The following is a 15,150-nucleotide window of genomic DNA, read 5'->3' on the forward strand; positions in this document are numbered from 1 at the left end:
ATATGTTTATATATTTTTCTCTTTAATTTACTCATTGATTGTTGTTGGTGTTAAGCACTTTGATAACAGGTTCTGTTTTAAATGTGCTCTATAAATAAAGTTGACTTGACTTGACTTTTCAACAGCTGAAAGATAACAGACTGAAAGAAGCATGAAGCTTATGAATGAAAGCAGAAACAACAAAATGGTTTATTTAAAAAAAAATTAAAATTCAGTTTAACAGAAAATGAACACCAATCTTACTATTTATTTTTAAACCTCCTATACATAAAAAGTAAAGTTAAAAAAACATTGTTGCTTGTGGGCGCTGTTAGTCACTCCCTTTGTAATTCATGAAACATGAGCACTGGTATCACACAGTTTTATACGTTTCTTAATCTTTGTAGAAGCTGTGATTTGCTTTCTATTTTTTCTGAATTGTCTGTTTTATCTGGCCATTGAACTTTATCTCGTCTCTCATCTCTCTCCTGCTTTATTTGATTTTTGCAGCTTATATTCTTCTGGAAGAAAGACAAAGAGGAGATATGTGGATGCAGTCAGAGAGGACATGGAGGTTGTTGGAGTGAGGACAGAGGATGCAGAGGACAGAGATGGAGGAGGATGTGGAGACCCCTGAAGAGGAAAAAGTGGAAAGAAGAAGACGAAGAAGATATTCTTCTGGGGTTTGGTTTATTTCAGCCTCAGAATGTGTCATCTTTGGGTTGCCTGTACCTTCCTGCCTTTTTGTTTTTTGTTTTCATGCAGTTCCTCCCCATGAACTCTTCTTACCATTTAGCTCTATTTCTAGCTTACAGGCATGGGAGTTACATCATCCTTCTCATCTAATTCTCCAAAGAGTGGAATCATTCTATAGATGTAAATGCATGAACAATCCTTACCTCTCCATTGAAAAAGCAGAATATCGTTGCTACCAGTAAACCCTGTAAAAACAAAGAAAGGTCTTTTATTAACATGATTTCAGTTTGGAATTATATTTTGGTATTAAGATGAGCTAACTTTGTTAGTGAATTTGCTGTTTAATGATGTATCTAAACATTATTTGAAGGGTAATTTAACACTAAATTGCATCAGTCATTCTAAACTCTGCTTATTGAAATTAAAACCTAGCATTCCTTGAAAGAATGTTAGAGCTAGACCTTTTCTGTTGGAGATGATGAAGTTAGAGCCAGTCTGATCAAATCCTAAACATAGCATTATGTGCAATCTAATGCAAGATCTTGAGCAGCCTATTAGCATCCAGACTGTGTGTTGTGGATGACTCTCAGCTACTACCACACCAAAGTATAGCTCATTGTGTGTAACATTGACTGAGTTCTATTCATTTTTATGTTTGAAGTCCATTACCCATGGCGACCATCTCAAAACTGACTAAACGTTAATGAGTTGGACAATGATTACTTTCAGTTTCATTAAATCTCCTCTGTGGTACATGAGATATTTTGCTAACAGAGTTGAACTCCTGCCATCATTTTAATCATATATGTTACATGGTGTATAGTGAATTACCTTCGAGCCAAGCTTCTACTCTACCTCACTATTTAATTGTAGTTTAAATGAATGTGGCTCAGTACCTGGTAGTGCATGAGTATGTGCATGACATACTCGTAGACCTCGCCCGCCATCCGGTTCTCTGGCCTCCAGGGAAAAATGACAAACTGTATTCCCAGCAGGGGCACCAGGATCAGGGTGGCTCTCACTGCCTTCATGTACATGTTGGACTCGGCCCGGTGCGTGTCTCTCAGCTTGGTGACCAACACTCGTATGATATTCAGCAGGAAGAATAGATTCACCTGCAGGAAGTTAAGCAAAAAAAGGCATTTTTGCTCCAAAAGTTGTGAACAATGACCAGATTTTTCTGTCTGAGATCCATTTTTTTAACAGAAAAATTAAATAAATAAATAAATGGGTCTGCAGACTCACGAGAAGTGCTGCCACTATGGGCCCATGAACTGCGTAGAGCAGATGGGTCTCCACACTCATCCAACAGCTACAGAAGGAAAAATGAATCCGTCAATACTGTCTGCCGCCCAAAATACACACGAACACACACGTGAGAAAACACATGTGCGCATGGATCGGCACGCTCTCGTTGGGCTGCACATGTGCAAACATCTCCTGTTTATTTAGACAAGTTTCTGGAACATTACTCACTTGTCATCAAAGTACTTTTTCCTCGCCACGGCGTGGATGGACACAGGCACCAGGGGAAAGCCTTAAACAAGACAAGACGGCCATATGAGGTGAAATTCCTTTTATCATTCGCGCATCAGCCTTATCTATTAGTTTTAAACTTTGGTTACTTCAGTCATATCTCTGAGTACTTTTCTTTTAAATCAACAAATACATTTGTTTTCAGCAAATTAATTTTTTTCACTTTTCAGCCACACAAGCAATTTTCTGACTTAAACTAATCTAACAATGCTTGTTGACTGTAAAACACCCGGAGGGACCTGAGCTCAGAGTTTTTCTTATTTTCTTGACAGGAAAACACAAAAATATTGTTATTCCTTCACACCCCAGTGAGCTTCTGCACCAAGTCAGCCACAGAAGGACAAGACAAATTGACTTCGTCCCATGTACACAGACAAGACACCCACACATGCATTGATACCCACACGAGTCAGGTTTTGAAGTTGTAAAGTTTTTATTATCCCTTTAACATTTTATGGCTTGCTTGTTTTGCAGACAATTACTCCTGTTTCATACAGGCTGCAGAAACCAGGTCAGGAGCAGCATAAAGCCACAGGAAGGTCTATAAAGCTGTCAGCGTGTCCACACTGACATGCTGTGTGTGGAGCGGGTGGTTGCAATTATATCGCCAGATTGTGTTCCCCGTTGTTCCACCACTTCCTGGGAGTTTTCAAACTCCCATGTAGTTCAGCTCAGAATGAAATCCTGTAGGAATGCACAACAGCTGATACAATTTAAAAGGTAAAGAAAATCCACAGCCTTTAACTCACCCCAGCCTAAGAGGTAGTACCAGTGCAGATGCTGCTCCTCTGCAAACACAGCCACCACAATGAGTGTATGGAGATAGATACCCTCGCACAGCATCCAGAAATAGTTGCAACCCAGCATGTACATGTGGAAGAAGTGCAGAACCTTACAGCCAACCTGCAGAGAGAACCAAAACACAAAGCCTGGTTATTTGTTGGGTCTGATTTAGACTATTTGACATATATGAAAATCATTACATTTAAACACTCCTATCATCATCACAGCATGACATAAACAAAGAAATAATAGAATATTGCAGTGCTCGTGGCAGAAAATCATTGCAGTATTTTATCTTCTCCAGGCTGAGAAGATGTTCATTTACCCCCTTTGGAGGTGAGTGGAGCTGGAGATGATAGTTTTACTCTGTGTCTGCAGGGCTCCATGAGTGTGTTTGTTGCTAAAAGAAGTGAGAAATAGCTTAAAGACAACATGATGATATATTTAAGAATTCAGTGTAATGCAACCAAATGACAGTATATTTATTTATGGCTCCTGTTCCCTGATTAAGTCATTCTGATGAAAGGTGGTGACTTTAATGACATATTATTATCACGTCAATCTCATGCAGCCACAGTCTGCTAATGCTATAACCATCAACATATTGTGGATGTGTCATGGGTCATAAATACCGGTCTTCCGGAAAGATGGCGCCCGTGTACATGGCTTGCAATCCACCTCTGCTAATGGTGTTCGGATTATTTGTGTTTTGTTCGTTTTTCATGTGGGACATAAACTCGCTACTGGTGTATGACCGACAACAGCTTCTGGATCGTCGTTTTTCTGCCGCCGATGTCGCTTATTTAGATCATAATGAGCGTACCACTGGACCCCCCCCCCCCCCCCCCCGGGGAAAACATGCTGGGTGGCTGGTAAAGCTTAAAGGCCTGCTCACTGCATCTTCCTTTCCAGCTGATGATCATGGTTTCCATCGCCAGCTTCCCGTGTGCCCGGACCAGGTAAACAACGGGAGTTGTCGGCTGGTGCGGCACATGGGCCGACCCGTAGGGGGCGTTACTGAAAATCTGCGGCCACTGGCGCGCGCTCTCTCCACCGCTGCTGGGTCCACTTTGGACAGTATCCGGATGTATTTGGTCAACGCAAGATCTGTTACCAACAAAACTTTTATCCTCAGGGACTACTTTCAAGAGTACTATTTGGACTTTTTCTGCATCACAGAGACTTGGATGTCTCCGGGTGAGTCCAGCGCCTTGACGGAATTAATTCCACCAAACTGTCTGTATTTGAACACACCGCGGCCATCAGGCTGGCGTGGTGGAGGATTATTAACAATATTCAAATCAACTTTTGACTGTAAATAACTGCCCATCCCAGTTTCCCGCGCCAGCTTTGAGCTGAGCATCTTTGAACTCGGACATTCACCTCAGACTTTATGTGCACTCGTCTACCGCCAACCTCGATCTAAGGATTTCATAAATGAGTTTTCTGATTTCTTGGCTGAAATCACACCAAAATATGATCATGTTTTCATTATTGGGGACTTTAATTTGCATGTGTGCTGTCAGGAGAAGCCCTTGGTTAAGGACTTTTTAGATTTGTTGGATTCATTTAATCTAACTCAGCATGTAAACGGTCCCACCCGAGAGAGCGGACATACACTGGACTTTGTTTTAACTCGTGATGTGACTGTTAGTAATCTTGAAATTGGTGATAATGTTTTTTCAGACCATATGCCAGTCCGGTTTAAGTTCACCTTCCCCCATCTAACTCCTAAGCCGTGCGTTCCTGCACGTAGTAGCCGGGCCATTAACCACTTCACTACTGCACGTTTCACTGATGTTTATAACTCTGAAATGATCATTCAGCCCCCGGTGTTTCTCACCACCACTGAGGAGCTGACATCCCAGTTCAACTCTGTCTGCTTAAAGACTCTGGATCATGCCACTCCTGTTAAAACTAAAAAATCAAAACTCATAGCAGAACCTTGGCTGAATGACGTCACCAAGGCCGTTAGGCAGCAGTGCAGGAGGGCGGAGCGCAAGTCGAGGAAAGACAGGCTGCAGGTCTCTTTTCAAATACTTAAAGAGAGTTGGTGCCGTTATCAGAAAGCAGAAAAAGCTGCTAAATCCAAATACTTTTCTGATATCATAACCTCAAACTCTCACAACCCACGTGTCCTCTTTTCTACCCTAAACTCTGTTCTCCACCTCACTGAACCATCACCTCTGGAAGCCTTGACTGAGCTGTGTGAGAACTTCCTACATTTCTTTTTGAAAAAAATGCGACCATCCGGGCTCTCATTTCCCCTCCAACTCATGACCCATCCATCCCACCTCAATCTGTAGCTCTATTTGACCATTTTGAACCCATCACTCTATCTTCTCTAGAGCAGGTCATGTGCAGCTTGAAACCTTCTGGCTCCCCCTTTGATGTGGTTCCCCCTCGGCTACTAAAGGAGGTTTTCCCTACTCTAGGTCCGTCCATTCTTGCTATTGTAAATAGCAGTTTATCCACTGGCGTGGTGCTAAAAACCTTTACACATGCTGCTGTCCAGCCTCTCCTGAAAATAAACAAACCTTGACCCCTCAGTCGTATCCAACTACCAGCCTGTCTCCAGACTCCCATTTGTTTCTAAACTACTGGAGAAAATAGTTGAGTCCCAGTTGAAGGGCTTCCTGGAGGGTCACGCTATCTTAGACTCTAGAGCTATTCCAATCTGGCTTTAAACCTCCCCATAGCACTGAAACTGCCCTAATGAAGGTTTTTAATGACATTTTCTTAACAACAGATACTGATGATTCTGTGCTGCTTGTCCTATTGGACCTTACAGCCGCCTTTGACACCATCGACCATGAGATCCTCATTGCTAGGTTGGAGCAGTGGGTGGGCATCACAGGGTCAGCCCTCAGTTGGTTCAGATTGTACCTTGCTGACAGATCCTTTTGTGTTTCCATCAAGGATTTTAGTTCTGCAGCGGCAGAGCTTAAATGGGGGGTTCCGCAGGGGTCCATCCTGGGTCCCCTCCTATTTTCTTTATACCTGCTGCCACTTAGTGCTATTTTCCAGAAACAACATACCCTTTCACTTCTACGCCGATGACTGCCAAATTTACTTCCCCCTAAGACACAATGCTACATGTTCTATTCAACCTCTGCTCGACTGCCTGGCTTACATCAGGGACTGGATGGCTTTAAATTTCTTAAGTTTCAATGAAAAGAAGTCTGAAGTCATGTTGTTCCCTCCCAACGACACGATCACAAACCACTGCATTGACCTTTCCATTCTAACCCTGTCAGAAAAACAAAGTGTCACTAATCTGGGCGTGATAATGGACCCTTCCCTGAAACTTAATCATGTAAACATGACTGTTAAATCATGTTTCTTCCAACTGAGGTGGCTGTCTAAACTGAAGCCCATATTATCCAAAAATAACCTGGAGACAGTAATACAAGCATTCATTACATCTAGTCTTGATTACTGCAATTCACTTCTGTTTGGTATCAGTCAGACCTCCATTGCACGACTACAACTGGTCCAGATTGCAGCAGCCTGATTTTTAACCAGTACAGGCAAAATTACTACAGTTTTGGCCTCACTGCACTGGCTACCGGTTCACCTTCGAATCCAGTTCAAAATACTCCTGTATGTCTACAAATCACTGAACAGTTTTGCGCCCCCCTATCTCTCTGATCTGCTACAGCCGTATGTCCCACCACGTTCCCTGAGGTCAGCGGACCAGTTGCTCCTCACAGTTCCAGGAACTTGTCTTAAGCGCAGAGGTGACAGGGCCTTCTCTGTAGCAGGACCAAGACTTTGGAACGAGTTGCCTCTGCTTGTCAGACAGGCCCCCTTCCTCTCGGTATTCAAGCCCCGTTTAAAAACCCACTACTATTCAGTAGCTTCCAACACCAGATGATCTGTGTTTTGAACCTGTATGCTCCACACTGGTTAGTCATCATTATCTGCATCGGTTTTATGTCTATATTCTGATTTACCTCATTTTGTATATTGCTTTGTGCGCTGGTGAAGATTCTCAGTCATCCAGGACATGATGAATTCAAAAAGCGTTCAATACAAAAACAACTGGACTTTATTTGTAACAGAAGACGTTTCGCTCATCATCCGAGGAGCTTTCTCAATTCAAAGAGCAGAGGGTGAGAGATACAGGTTATAAGGCTGAGTGAGATAACACACACACACACATAAGACACACACACACACACACACACACACACATATATGTAGATTGGCAGTTCACACCTAAAAACCTAAACAGTAGGTCTTTGTTCCTCTAATTCACAGTCGAGGACCCCTCTGTTCCCATCAGGTGTGAAAACCGACTGGGAATCTGTTTTAAAGTTGCATTATATGTTTTTGAAAGTGGAAATCTGAGGCCTCCTCCTCTGTTAAGAGACGACTTTTCTCTTTTTACATAAATTGCTTCCTTCACCCCCCTCTCAAAACATCTGTGTTCTCGGTCCAAAATGTGTACATTTTGTTCCTCAAAAGAGTGTCCCTTATCTGTGAGGTGGAGGTGAACTGCGGAATTTTGTCCAGAGGAGGTGGCTCTCCTGTGTTGAGTCATGCGTCTGTGAAGAGGCTGTTTAGTTTCTCCAATGCAGAGGCCTGGACAGTCCTCGCTGCACTGGACCGCATACACTACACCACTCTGTTTGTGTATGGGTGTTTTGTCCTTAGGGTGGACCAGCCTCTGTCTGAGAGTCCTGCTGGGTTTGAAATGTACTGGGATCTTGTGTATGTTGAAGATCCTTCTGAATTTCTCTGATACTCCAGCAACATAAGGGATGACAATGTTTTTACGTCTGTTGTTCTCCTTTTTCTGTTTATTAGTTTGTTTTGTAGATCTCCTCGCTGACTTGACAAAAGCCCAGTTAGGATATCCACATGTTTGAAGAGCTTCTTGAATGTGTTTCAGTTCCTTTTCCTTCCCTTCTGTCTTCGTGGGGACGCATTCGGCCCGATGTTGTAAAGTCCTTATGACAGAGAGTTTGTGTTCCAGTGGATGGTGGGAGTCAAACAGAAGATACTGGTCTGTGTGGGTTGATTTTCTGTAAACTTCAATGTTGAGGCTGTCCTCTCTCTCCATCTGAACCAAACGGTCCAAAAAAGGCAGCTTGTTGTCGTTTGCATCCTCTCTGGTGAACTTGATGTTGTTATCGACCGAGTTAATGTGTCTCGTGAACGCTTCTATTTCCTTGGCTTGGATTTTGACCCAGGTGTCATCCACATAACGGAACCAATGGCTTGGTGTTGTTCCCTCATAGGAGTGTAGGGCTCTCTGTTCCACTTCCTCCATGTAGAGATTGGCAACAATGGGTGACACTGGAGATCCCATGGCACAGCCGTGCTTCTGTCTGTAAAAACTGTCATTGAACTTGAAATAAGTGGTGGAGAGGCAGAGATCCAACAGGGTGCAGATCTGGTCTGGGGTGAAGTTGGTCCTGTTGATTAAGTCCTTGTCTTGTAGAAGTTGTTTTCTGACGGTTTCTACTGCTTCAGAGATGGGTATGCATGTGAAAAGAGAAGTCACATCATACGATACAAGGGTTTCTTCTGGGGTTAGTTTCAAATGTTGAACTTTGTTAGCAAAATCAATTGCGTTCTTTATGTTATGAGGTGTGTTTCCAACAAGAGGAGCTAAAATACCAGCCAGATGTTTAGCAATATTGTATGTCACTGAGTTCATGCTGCTGACGATGGGTCTGAGTGGTGTTCCTTCTTTGTGTATTTTTGGGAGTCCATGAAGACATGGAGTGGCTTCCCCTGGGTACTATCTATAATACAAAAATCGATTGATTCTTTTCTCCTTTTTAAGTTTTTGCAGGTAATCTGTGACTTTCTTTTTGTAGGCACTGGTTGGGTCCCTCTTCAGGGTCTCGTAGGTGTTACGGTCGCTCAGTAGTGTTGTTATTTTTTCCCGGTAATCAGAAGTGTTGAGGACTACTGTGCATCTTCCTTTATCAGCTGGTAAAATGGTGATGTTTTGGTCCTGGCTGAGTGATGTTACAGCTTTCCTTTCCTGTGGTGTGAGGTTTGAAGGAGGCGGTTTGGCACTGGAGAGGGTTGCTGATATTTCCATTCTGAGCTGTTCTGCCTCTCCTTCCGTCAAGTTGTTGTTCCTAATCGTGGATTCAGTGGCCGTGATTAGTTCCACAACAGGTATTTCTTGAGGGGAGATGGCAAAATTTAGTCCTTTTGCCAGCACATCTTTCTCAAGTTGTGTCAATGTCCTGTTAGACAAATTTCTAACCCACTGGTCCTGAAAATTAGTGTTGGCAACAACCTCCTGATCTTGACTGATGGTTTGTGATGAGAAAACCGCTCTCTGTTGTAATTTTAGAAACTTACTTTTTTGACGTTCCTTGCTCTTTTGATGTTGTGATAGCTGGACCTTTTCAACTCACTTCTCACTCAAAATGGATCAGACCCTCCCGAAGCTGTCTACTTTGCTACCATTTCCTCTGTTGGAAGAAGTTTCTTGTTTCGTTGAAAAGGCCCAGCCTCCTTCTAATCTCACACCACAGGAAAGGAAAGCTGTAACATCACTCAGCCAGGACCAAAACATCACCATTTTACCAGCTGATAAAGGAAGATGCACAGTAGTCCTCAACACTTCTGATTACCAGGAAAAAATAACTACACTACTGAGCGACAACAACACCTACGAGATTCTGAAGAAGGATCCAACTAGCACATATAAAAAGAAAGTCACAGATTACTTACAAAAACTTGAAAAGGAGAAAACAATCAATCGATGGTTGTATTAAAGATTGTACCCAGGGGAAGCCAATCCCTGTCTTTATGGATTTCCTAAAATCCACAAAGAAGGAACACCACTCAGTCCCATCGTCAGCAGCATGAACTCAGTGACATACAATATTGCTAAACATCTGGCTGGTATTTTAGCTCTTCTTGTTGGAAACACACCTCATCACATAAAGAACTCCATTGATTTTGCTAACAAAGTTCAACATTTGAAACTAACCCCAGGAGAAACCCTTGTATCGTATGATGTGACTTCTCTTTTCACTTGCTACTGAAGCAGTAGAAAACAACTTCTACAAGACAAGGACTTAATCAACAGGATCAACTTCACCCCAGACCAGATCTGCACCCTGTTGGATCTCTGCCTCTCCACCACTTATTTCAAGTTCAATGACAGTTTTTACAGACAGAAGCACGGCTGTGCCATGGGATCTCCAGTGTCACCCATTGTTGCCAATCTCTACATGGAGGAAGTGGAACAGAGAGCCCTACACTCCTATGAGGGAACAAAGCCAAGCCATTGGTTCCGTTATGTGGATGACACCTGGGTCAATATCCAAGCCAAAGAAATAGAAGCGTTCACCAGACACATTAACTCGGTCGATAACAACATCAAGTTCACCAGAGAGGATGCAAACGACAACAAGCTGCCTTTTTTTGGACTGTTTGGTTCAGATGGAGAGAGAGGACAGCCTCAACATTGAAGTTTACAGAAAACCAACCCACACAGACCAGTATCTTCTGTTTGACTCCCACCATCCACTGGAACACAAACTCTCTGTCATCAGAACTTTACAACATCGGGTCGAATGCGTCCCCACGAAGACAGAAGGGAAGGAAAAGGAACTGAAACTCATTCAAGAAGCTCTTCAAACATGTGGATATCCTAACTGGGCTTTTGTCAAGTCAGCAAGGAAATCTACAAAACACATTAATAAACAGAAAAAGGAGAACAACAGACGTAAAAACATTGTCATCCCTTATGTTGCTGGAGTATCAGAGAAATTCAGAAGGATCTTCAACAAACACAAGATCCCAGTACATTTCAAACTTAGCAGGACTCTCAGACAGAGGCTGGTCCACCCTAAGGACAAAACACCCATACACAAACAGAGTGGTGTAGTGTATGCGGTCCAGTGCAGCGAGGACTGTCCAGACCTCTTCATTGGAGAAACTAAACAGCCTCTTCACAGACGCATGACTCAACACAGGAGAGCCACCTCCTCTGGACAAAATTCCGCAGTTCACCTCCACCTCACAGATAAGGGACAGTCTTTTGAGGACCAAAATGTGCACATTTTGGACCGAGAACACAGATGGTTTGAGAGGGGGGTGAAGGAAGCAATTTATGTAAAAAGAGAAAAGCCGTCTCTTAACAGAGGAGGAGGCCTCAGATTTCCACTTTCAAAAACATATAATGCAACTTTAAAACAGATTCCCAGCCGGTTTTCACACCTGATGGGAACAGAGGGGTCCTCGACTGTGAATTAGAGGAACAAAGACCTACTGTTTAGGTTTTTAGGTGTGAACTGCCAATCTACATATATGTGTGTGTGTGTCTTATCTCACTCAGCCTTATAACCTGAATCTCTCACTCTCTGCTCTTTGAATTGAGAAAGCTCCTCGGATGAGGAGCGAAACGTCTTCTGTTACAAATAAAGTCCAGTTGTTTTTGTATTGAACGCTTTTTGAATTGCTTAGTGTGTTGCCTGTTTTTCTGTCTGTACAGCACTTTGGTTGGCCTTGTCGCTGTTTTAAGTGCTCTATAAATAAAATGGTATGGTATGGTAAATTCAAAAAACGTTCAATACAAGAGAGAGAGAGAGAGAGAGCTACTTACAACTCTATTATTCACTTTAATAGTAGAAGTTTAAATGCAAATATATCCAAAATAACAGATTATTTAAAACAGCTAAACAGAACCTTTACAATAATAGCACTGTCAGAGACATGGCTCAATGATGAAAACACAAATAATGTTCACATCGAAGGGTATGAATTATATCATGTGAACAGAAGCAACAAAAGGGGTGGTGGAGTGGCTCTATTTGTTAAAAATGAAATAAAATGTAAGTTAATTAATGAAATGTCAATAGTTGTTGATAATATCATGGAAATAATAACAATAGAAATAATAAACAAGAATGATAAAAACATATTGATAAGTTGTGTATATCGATCTCCAGGATCAAATATAGAAACATTCACTGATAAAATCGTACAACGATTGAACAAGAGTTTTAATAAAAGCATTTTTTTGTGTGGAGATTTTAATATTGACCTGGGAAATAAAACAGATTCAAATAACATCAGCACATTTACAAATTCATTGTATAGTTTAAATCTTTATCCGTTAATATCAAAACCAACAAGAATTACAACTCATAGTGCTACAATAATCGATAATATTTTCACAAATGTAACAAATGGGGATGTGATGGGAGGTATTTTAACGAGTGATTTGAGTGATCACTTACCAGTTTTCATGATTTATAAAAATGATCAAAGCATTACAAAAGAAATCACAATTAAGAAAAAAACAATAAACACGTCAAAAAAAGCAATGGACAAATTAAAAGATGATTTACATAAACAAAGCTGGAAAGACGTGTATGCTGATGATGTGAACAGATCACATGATGAGTTTATGAATATTTTAGGAGCTCTGTATAAAAAGAATTGTGTGCAAAATAATTATACAAAGAGAAATGTTGTTGACCAACCATAGATAACGAAAGGGTTGAGAAATGCTTGTAAAAAAAGAATTATTTGTATACATGTTTCTTGAAATTGAGAACACAAAAGGCTGAAGAGAAATATAAGAAGTACAGAAATAAATTAGTAGTGATTATAAGGAAACACAAGAAGGAATATTATAGTGATTTATTAAATAAAAGTAATGGTGATATGAAAGCTACATGGCGAGTAATGAATAGTGTTCTGAAAAGTCATAAAGAATGTGAACCATTCAGTTATAAGTTGTGACAACAGTATTTTTCTTAATGGAACTGACAAAGAAGAAATAATGATTGTAGTAAAAAATCTTACAGATAAGAGATCAAAAGACTGGGTGGACATGGATATGATGTTTGTAAAGGACATAATGAGTTATGTTATCGAGCCGTTTACATATGTTTGTAATTTATCATTTTCAAAAGGAATATTTCCAGACAATATGAAAGTAGCAAAGGTAGTTCCTCTCTTTAAAAATGGTGATAAATGTGTGTTCAATAATTATAGACCAATATCTTTATTACCACAGTTCTCAAAAATTCTAGAAAAACTGTTTGTGACCAGATTATATAAATTTATTACTAAACAAAACATTCTAAGTAGCAGTCAGTATGGGTTTAGAGCAAAAAACTCTACATCAATGGTTCTCATGGAAATAATAGAACAAATAACTACTGCTGTCGATCAAAAACAGTATTGTGTTAGTATTTTTGTTGATTTAAAAAAAGCATTCGATTCTATTGACCACACTATTCTCCTTGAAAAATTAAATAAATATGGTATAAGAGGACCAGCATTACACTGGGTATCTAGCTATTTAAAAGATAGGAAACAGTTTGTACAAATAAATGGTGTAAGATCTGACCTGTGCAATATCACTTGTGGAGTTCCTCAAGGCTCTGTACTTGGACCAAAGTTATTTATTTTATATGTGAATGACTTAGTGAATGTATCAGGACTCCTCAAATGTGTTGTTTTTGCAGAAGACACCACATTTTTTTTGTTTGGGTAAAGATGTAAAACGGATGTTGGAATTGATGGACAGAATTTGATAAAATCCAAACTTGGTTTAAAATTAATAAATTATCATTAAATTTAGATAAAACTAAATACATGATATTTAGTAACAAAAAGAGAACTGTTGATGATCCATTTAAAATTGAGGGTGTTGAGATTTGTAGAGGGCAGCACGGTGGCGCAACTGGTAGAGCTGCTGCCTCTCAGCGAGCAGGTCCTTGGTTCAAACCCCGGTCCAGGGGCCTTTCTGGGTGGAGTTTGCATGTTCTGTCCGTACATGCGTGGGTTTTCTCTGGGTACTCCGGTTTTCTCCCACAGGCCAAAAACATGCATGTTAGGCTGATTGGTAACTTTAAATTGTCCCTAGGTGTGAGTGAGAAAGTGAATGGTTGTTTGTCTCGTTTGTCTCTATGTGGCCCTGTGATGGACTTGCGACCCATCCAGGGTGTACCCCGCCCCTCGCACAGTGATTGCTGGACATGGGCACCAGCGACCCCCGTGACCCAAAATGGAATAAGCGGGTAAAGAAAATGGATGGATGGATGGATGGATGGAGATTTGTAGAGATAATGAGATGAAATTTTTGGGTGTAATCATTGATGAACATCTAACATGGAAAAATCACATAAATTCTGTAAGAACAAAAATATCTAAATCTATTGCAGTACTATACAAAGTCAGGGAATTATTAAATGATAAAGCTCTATACATGTTGTATAACACAATTATTATTCCACATTTAATCTATTGCGTTGATGTTTGGGGGAAAGCGTGTAAAACATTTACAAAACCTATTTTTATTTTACAGAAAAGAGTTGTAAGAATTATCACCAGAAAGCATTACTGTCACCCATCAAGCACATTATTTTATCAACTGAAGTTATTGAAGTTCCATGATTTGGTAGATTACTGTACTTTATCAGTTATGTATAGGGCTCAAAATAACACATTACCATTAAATATCCAAAGAAATTTTGTTAAAAGACAAAGTTGTCATAATCTTAAGGGAATAGAGATATTTGTCAAACCAAAATTCAGAACTAGTCTGAAGGGAAGGTCTACCTCAATCCAAGGAGTTGGATTGTGGAATGGTCTAGAGAGTGTTGTGAAAAATGCCAAGTCAATGTGTACATTTAAGAAAAAGATCAAAACTGGATTGTTAAGTATATATATATGAAGCAGCTTAGTGTGTGTTTTGTGTTAGAATTAGAAAAATTAGAAAGAGTTATTCATTTTGTTCTGTTACTTGAAAATTATTATGATTGAACTAATTGTTTGAAAAAAGGGGCAAATATAATAAGATTTTTTCTTCTTTCTGCTGCCTTTCATTTGAAATCTTTTGTATCTTTTTTTATATTGTTATGAAATTGTTTTGTACTTTTTTTAAATGAATAAACTTAATACCATTCCATACTTCCTCAGGACAAAGCTCAGCTGTTCACCTCCACATCACAGATAAGGGACACTCTTTTGAGGACCAAAATGTGCACATTTTGGATCGAGAACACAGATGGTTTGAGAGGGGGGTGAAGGAAGCAATTTATGTAAAAAGAGAAAAAACATATTTTAACAGAGGCGGAGGCCTCAGATTTCCACTTTCAAAAACCCATAATGCGACTCATTCCCAGCCAGTTTTCACACCTGATGGGAACAGAGGGG

The 15,150-nt window shown here is 40.4% G+C and overlaps 1 protein-coding gene across 1 annotated transcript in view; it reads right to left on the minus strand.

Moving 5' to 3' along the window:
* The window catches only part of calcr (calcitonin receptor), a 113,697-nt gene that overhangs the window by 16,569 nt on the left and 81,978 nt on the right, over positions 1-15,150 (minus strand). The window contains exons 23-27 of the mRNA XM_037693618.1: positions 2,961-3,114; positions 2,152-2,212; positions 1,921-1,987; positions 1,572-1,790; positions 879-920 (exon numbers count right to left, since the gene is read on the minus strand). Of these exons, the coding sequence (XP_037549546.1) occupies positions 879-920; positions 1,572-1,790; positions 1,921-1,987; positions 2,152-2,212; positions 2,961-3,114 (543 nt within the window). The remainder of the gene's footprint in view (positions 1-878; positions 921-1,571; positions 1,791-1,920; positions 1,988-2,151; positions 2,213-2,960; positions 3,115-15,150) is intronic.

Source organism: Nematolebias whitei, chromosome 19 (genome assembly GCF_014905685.2).
Source record: "Nematolebias whitei isolate Nwh7 chromosome 19, NemWhi1, whole genome shotgun sequence".
Classification (NCBI taxonomy): domain Eukaryota; kingdom Metazoa; phylum Chordata; class Actinopteri; order Cyprinodontiformes; family Rivulidae; genus Nematolebias; species Nematolebias whitei.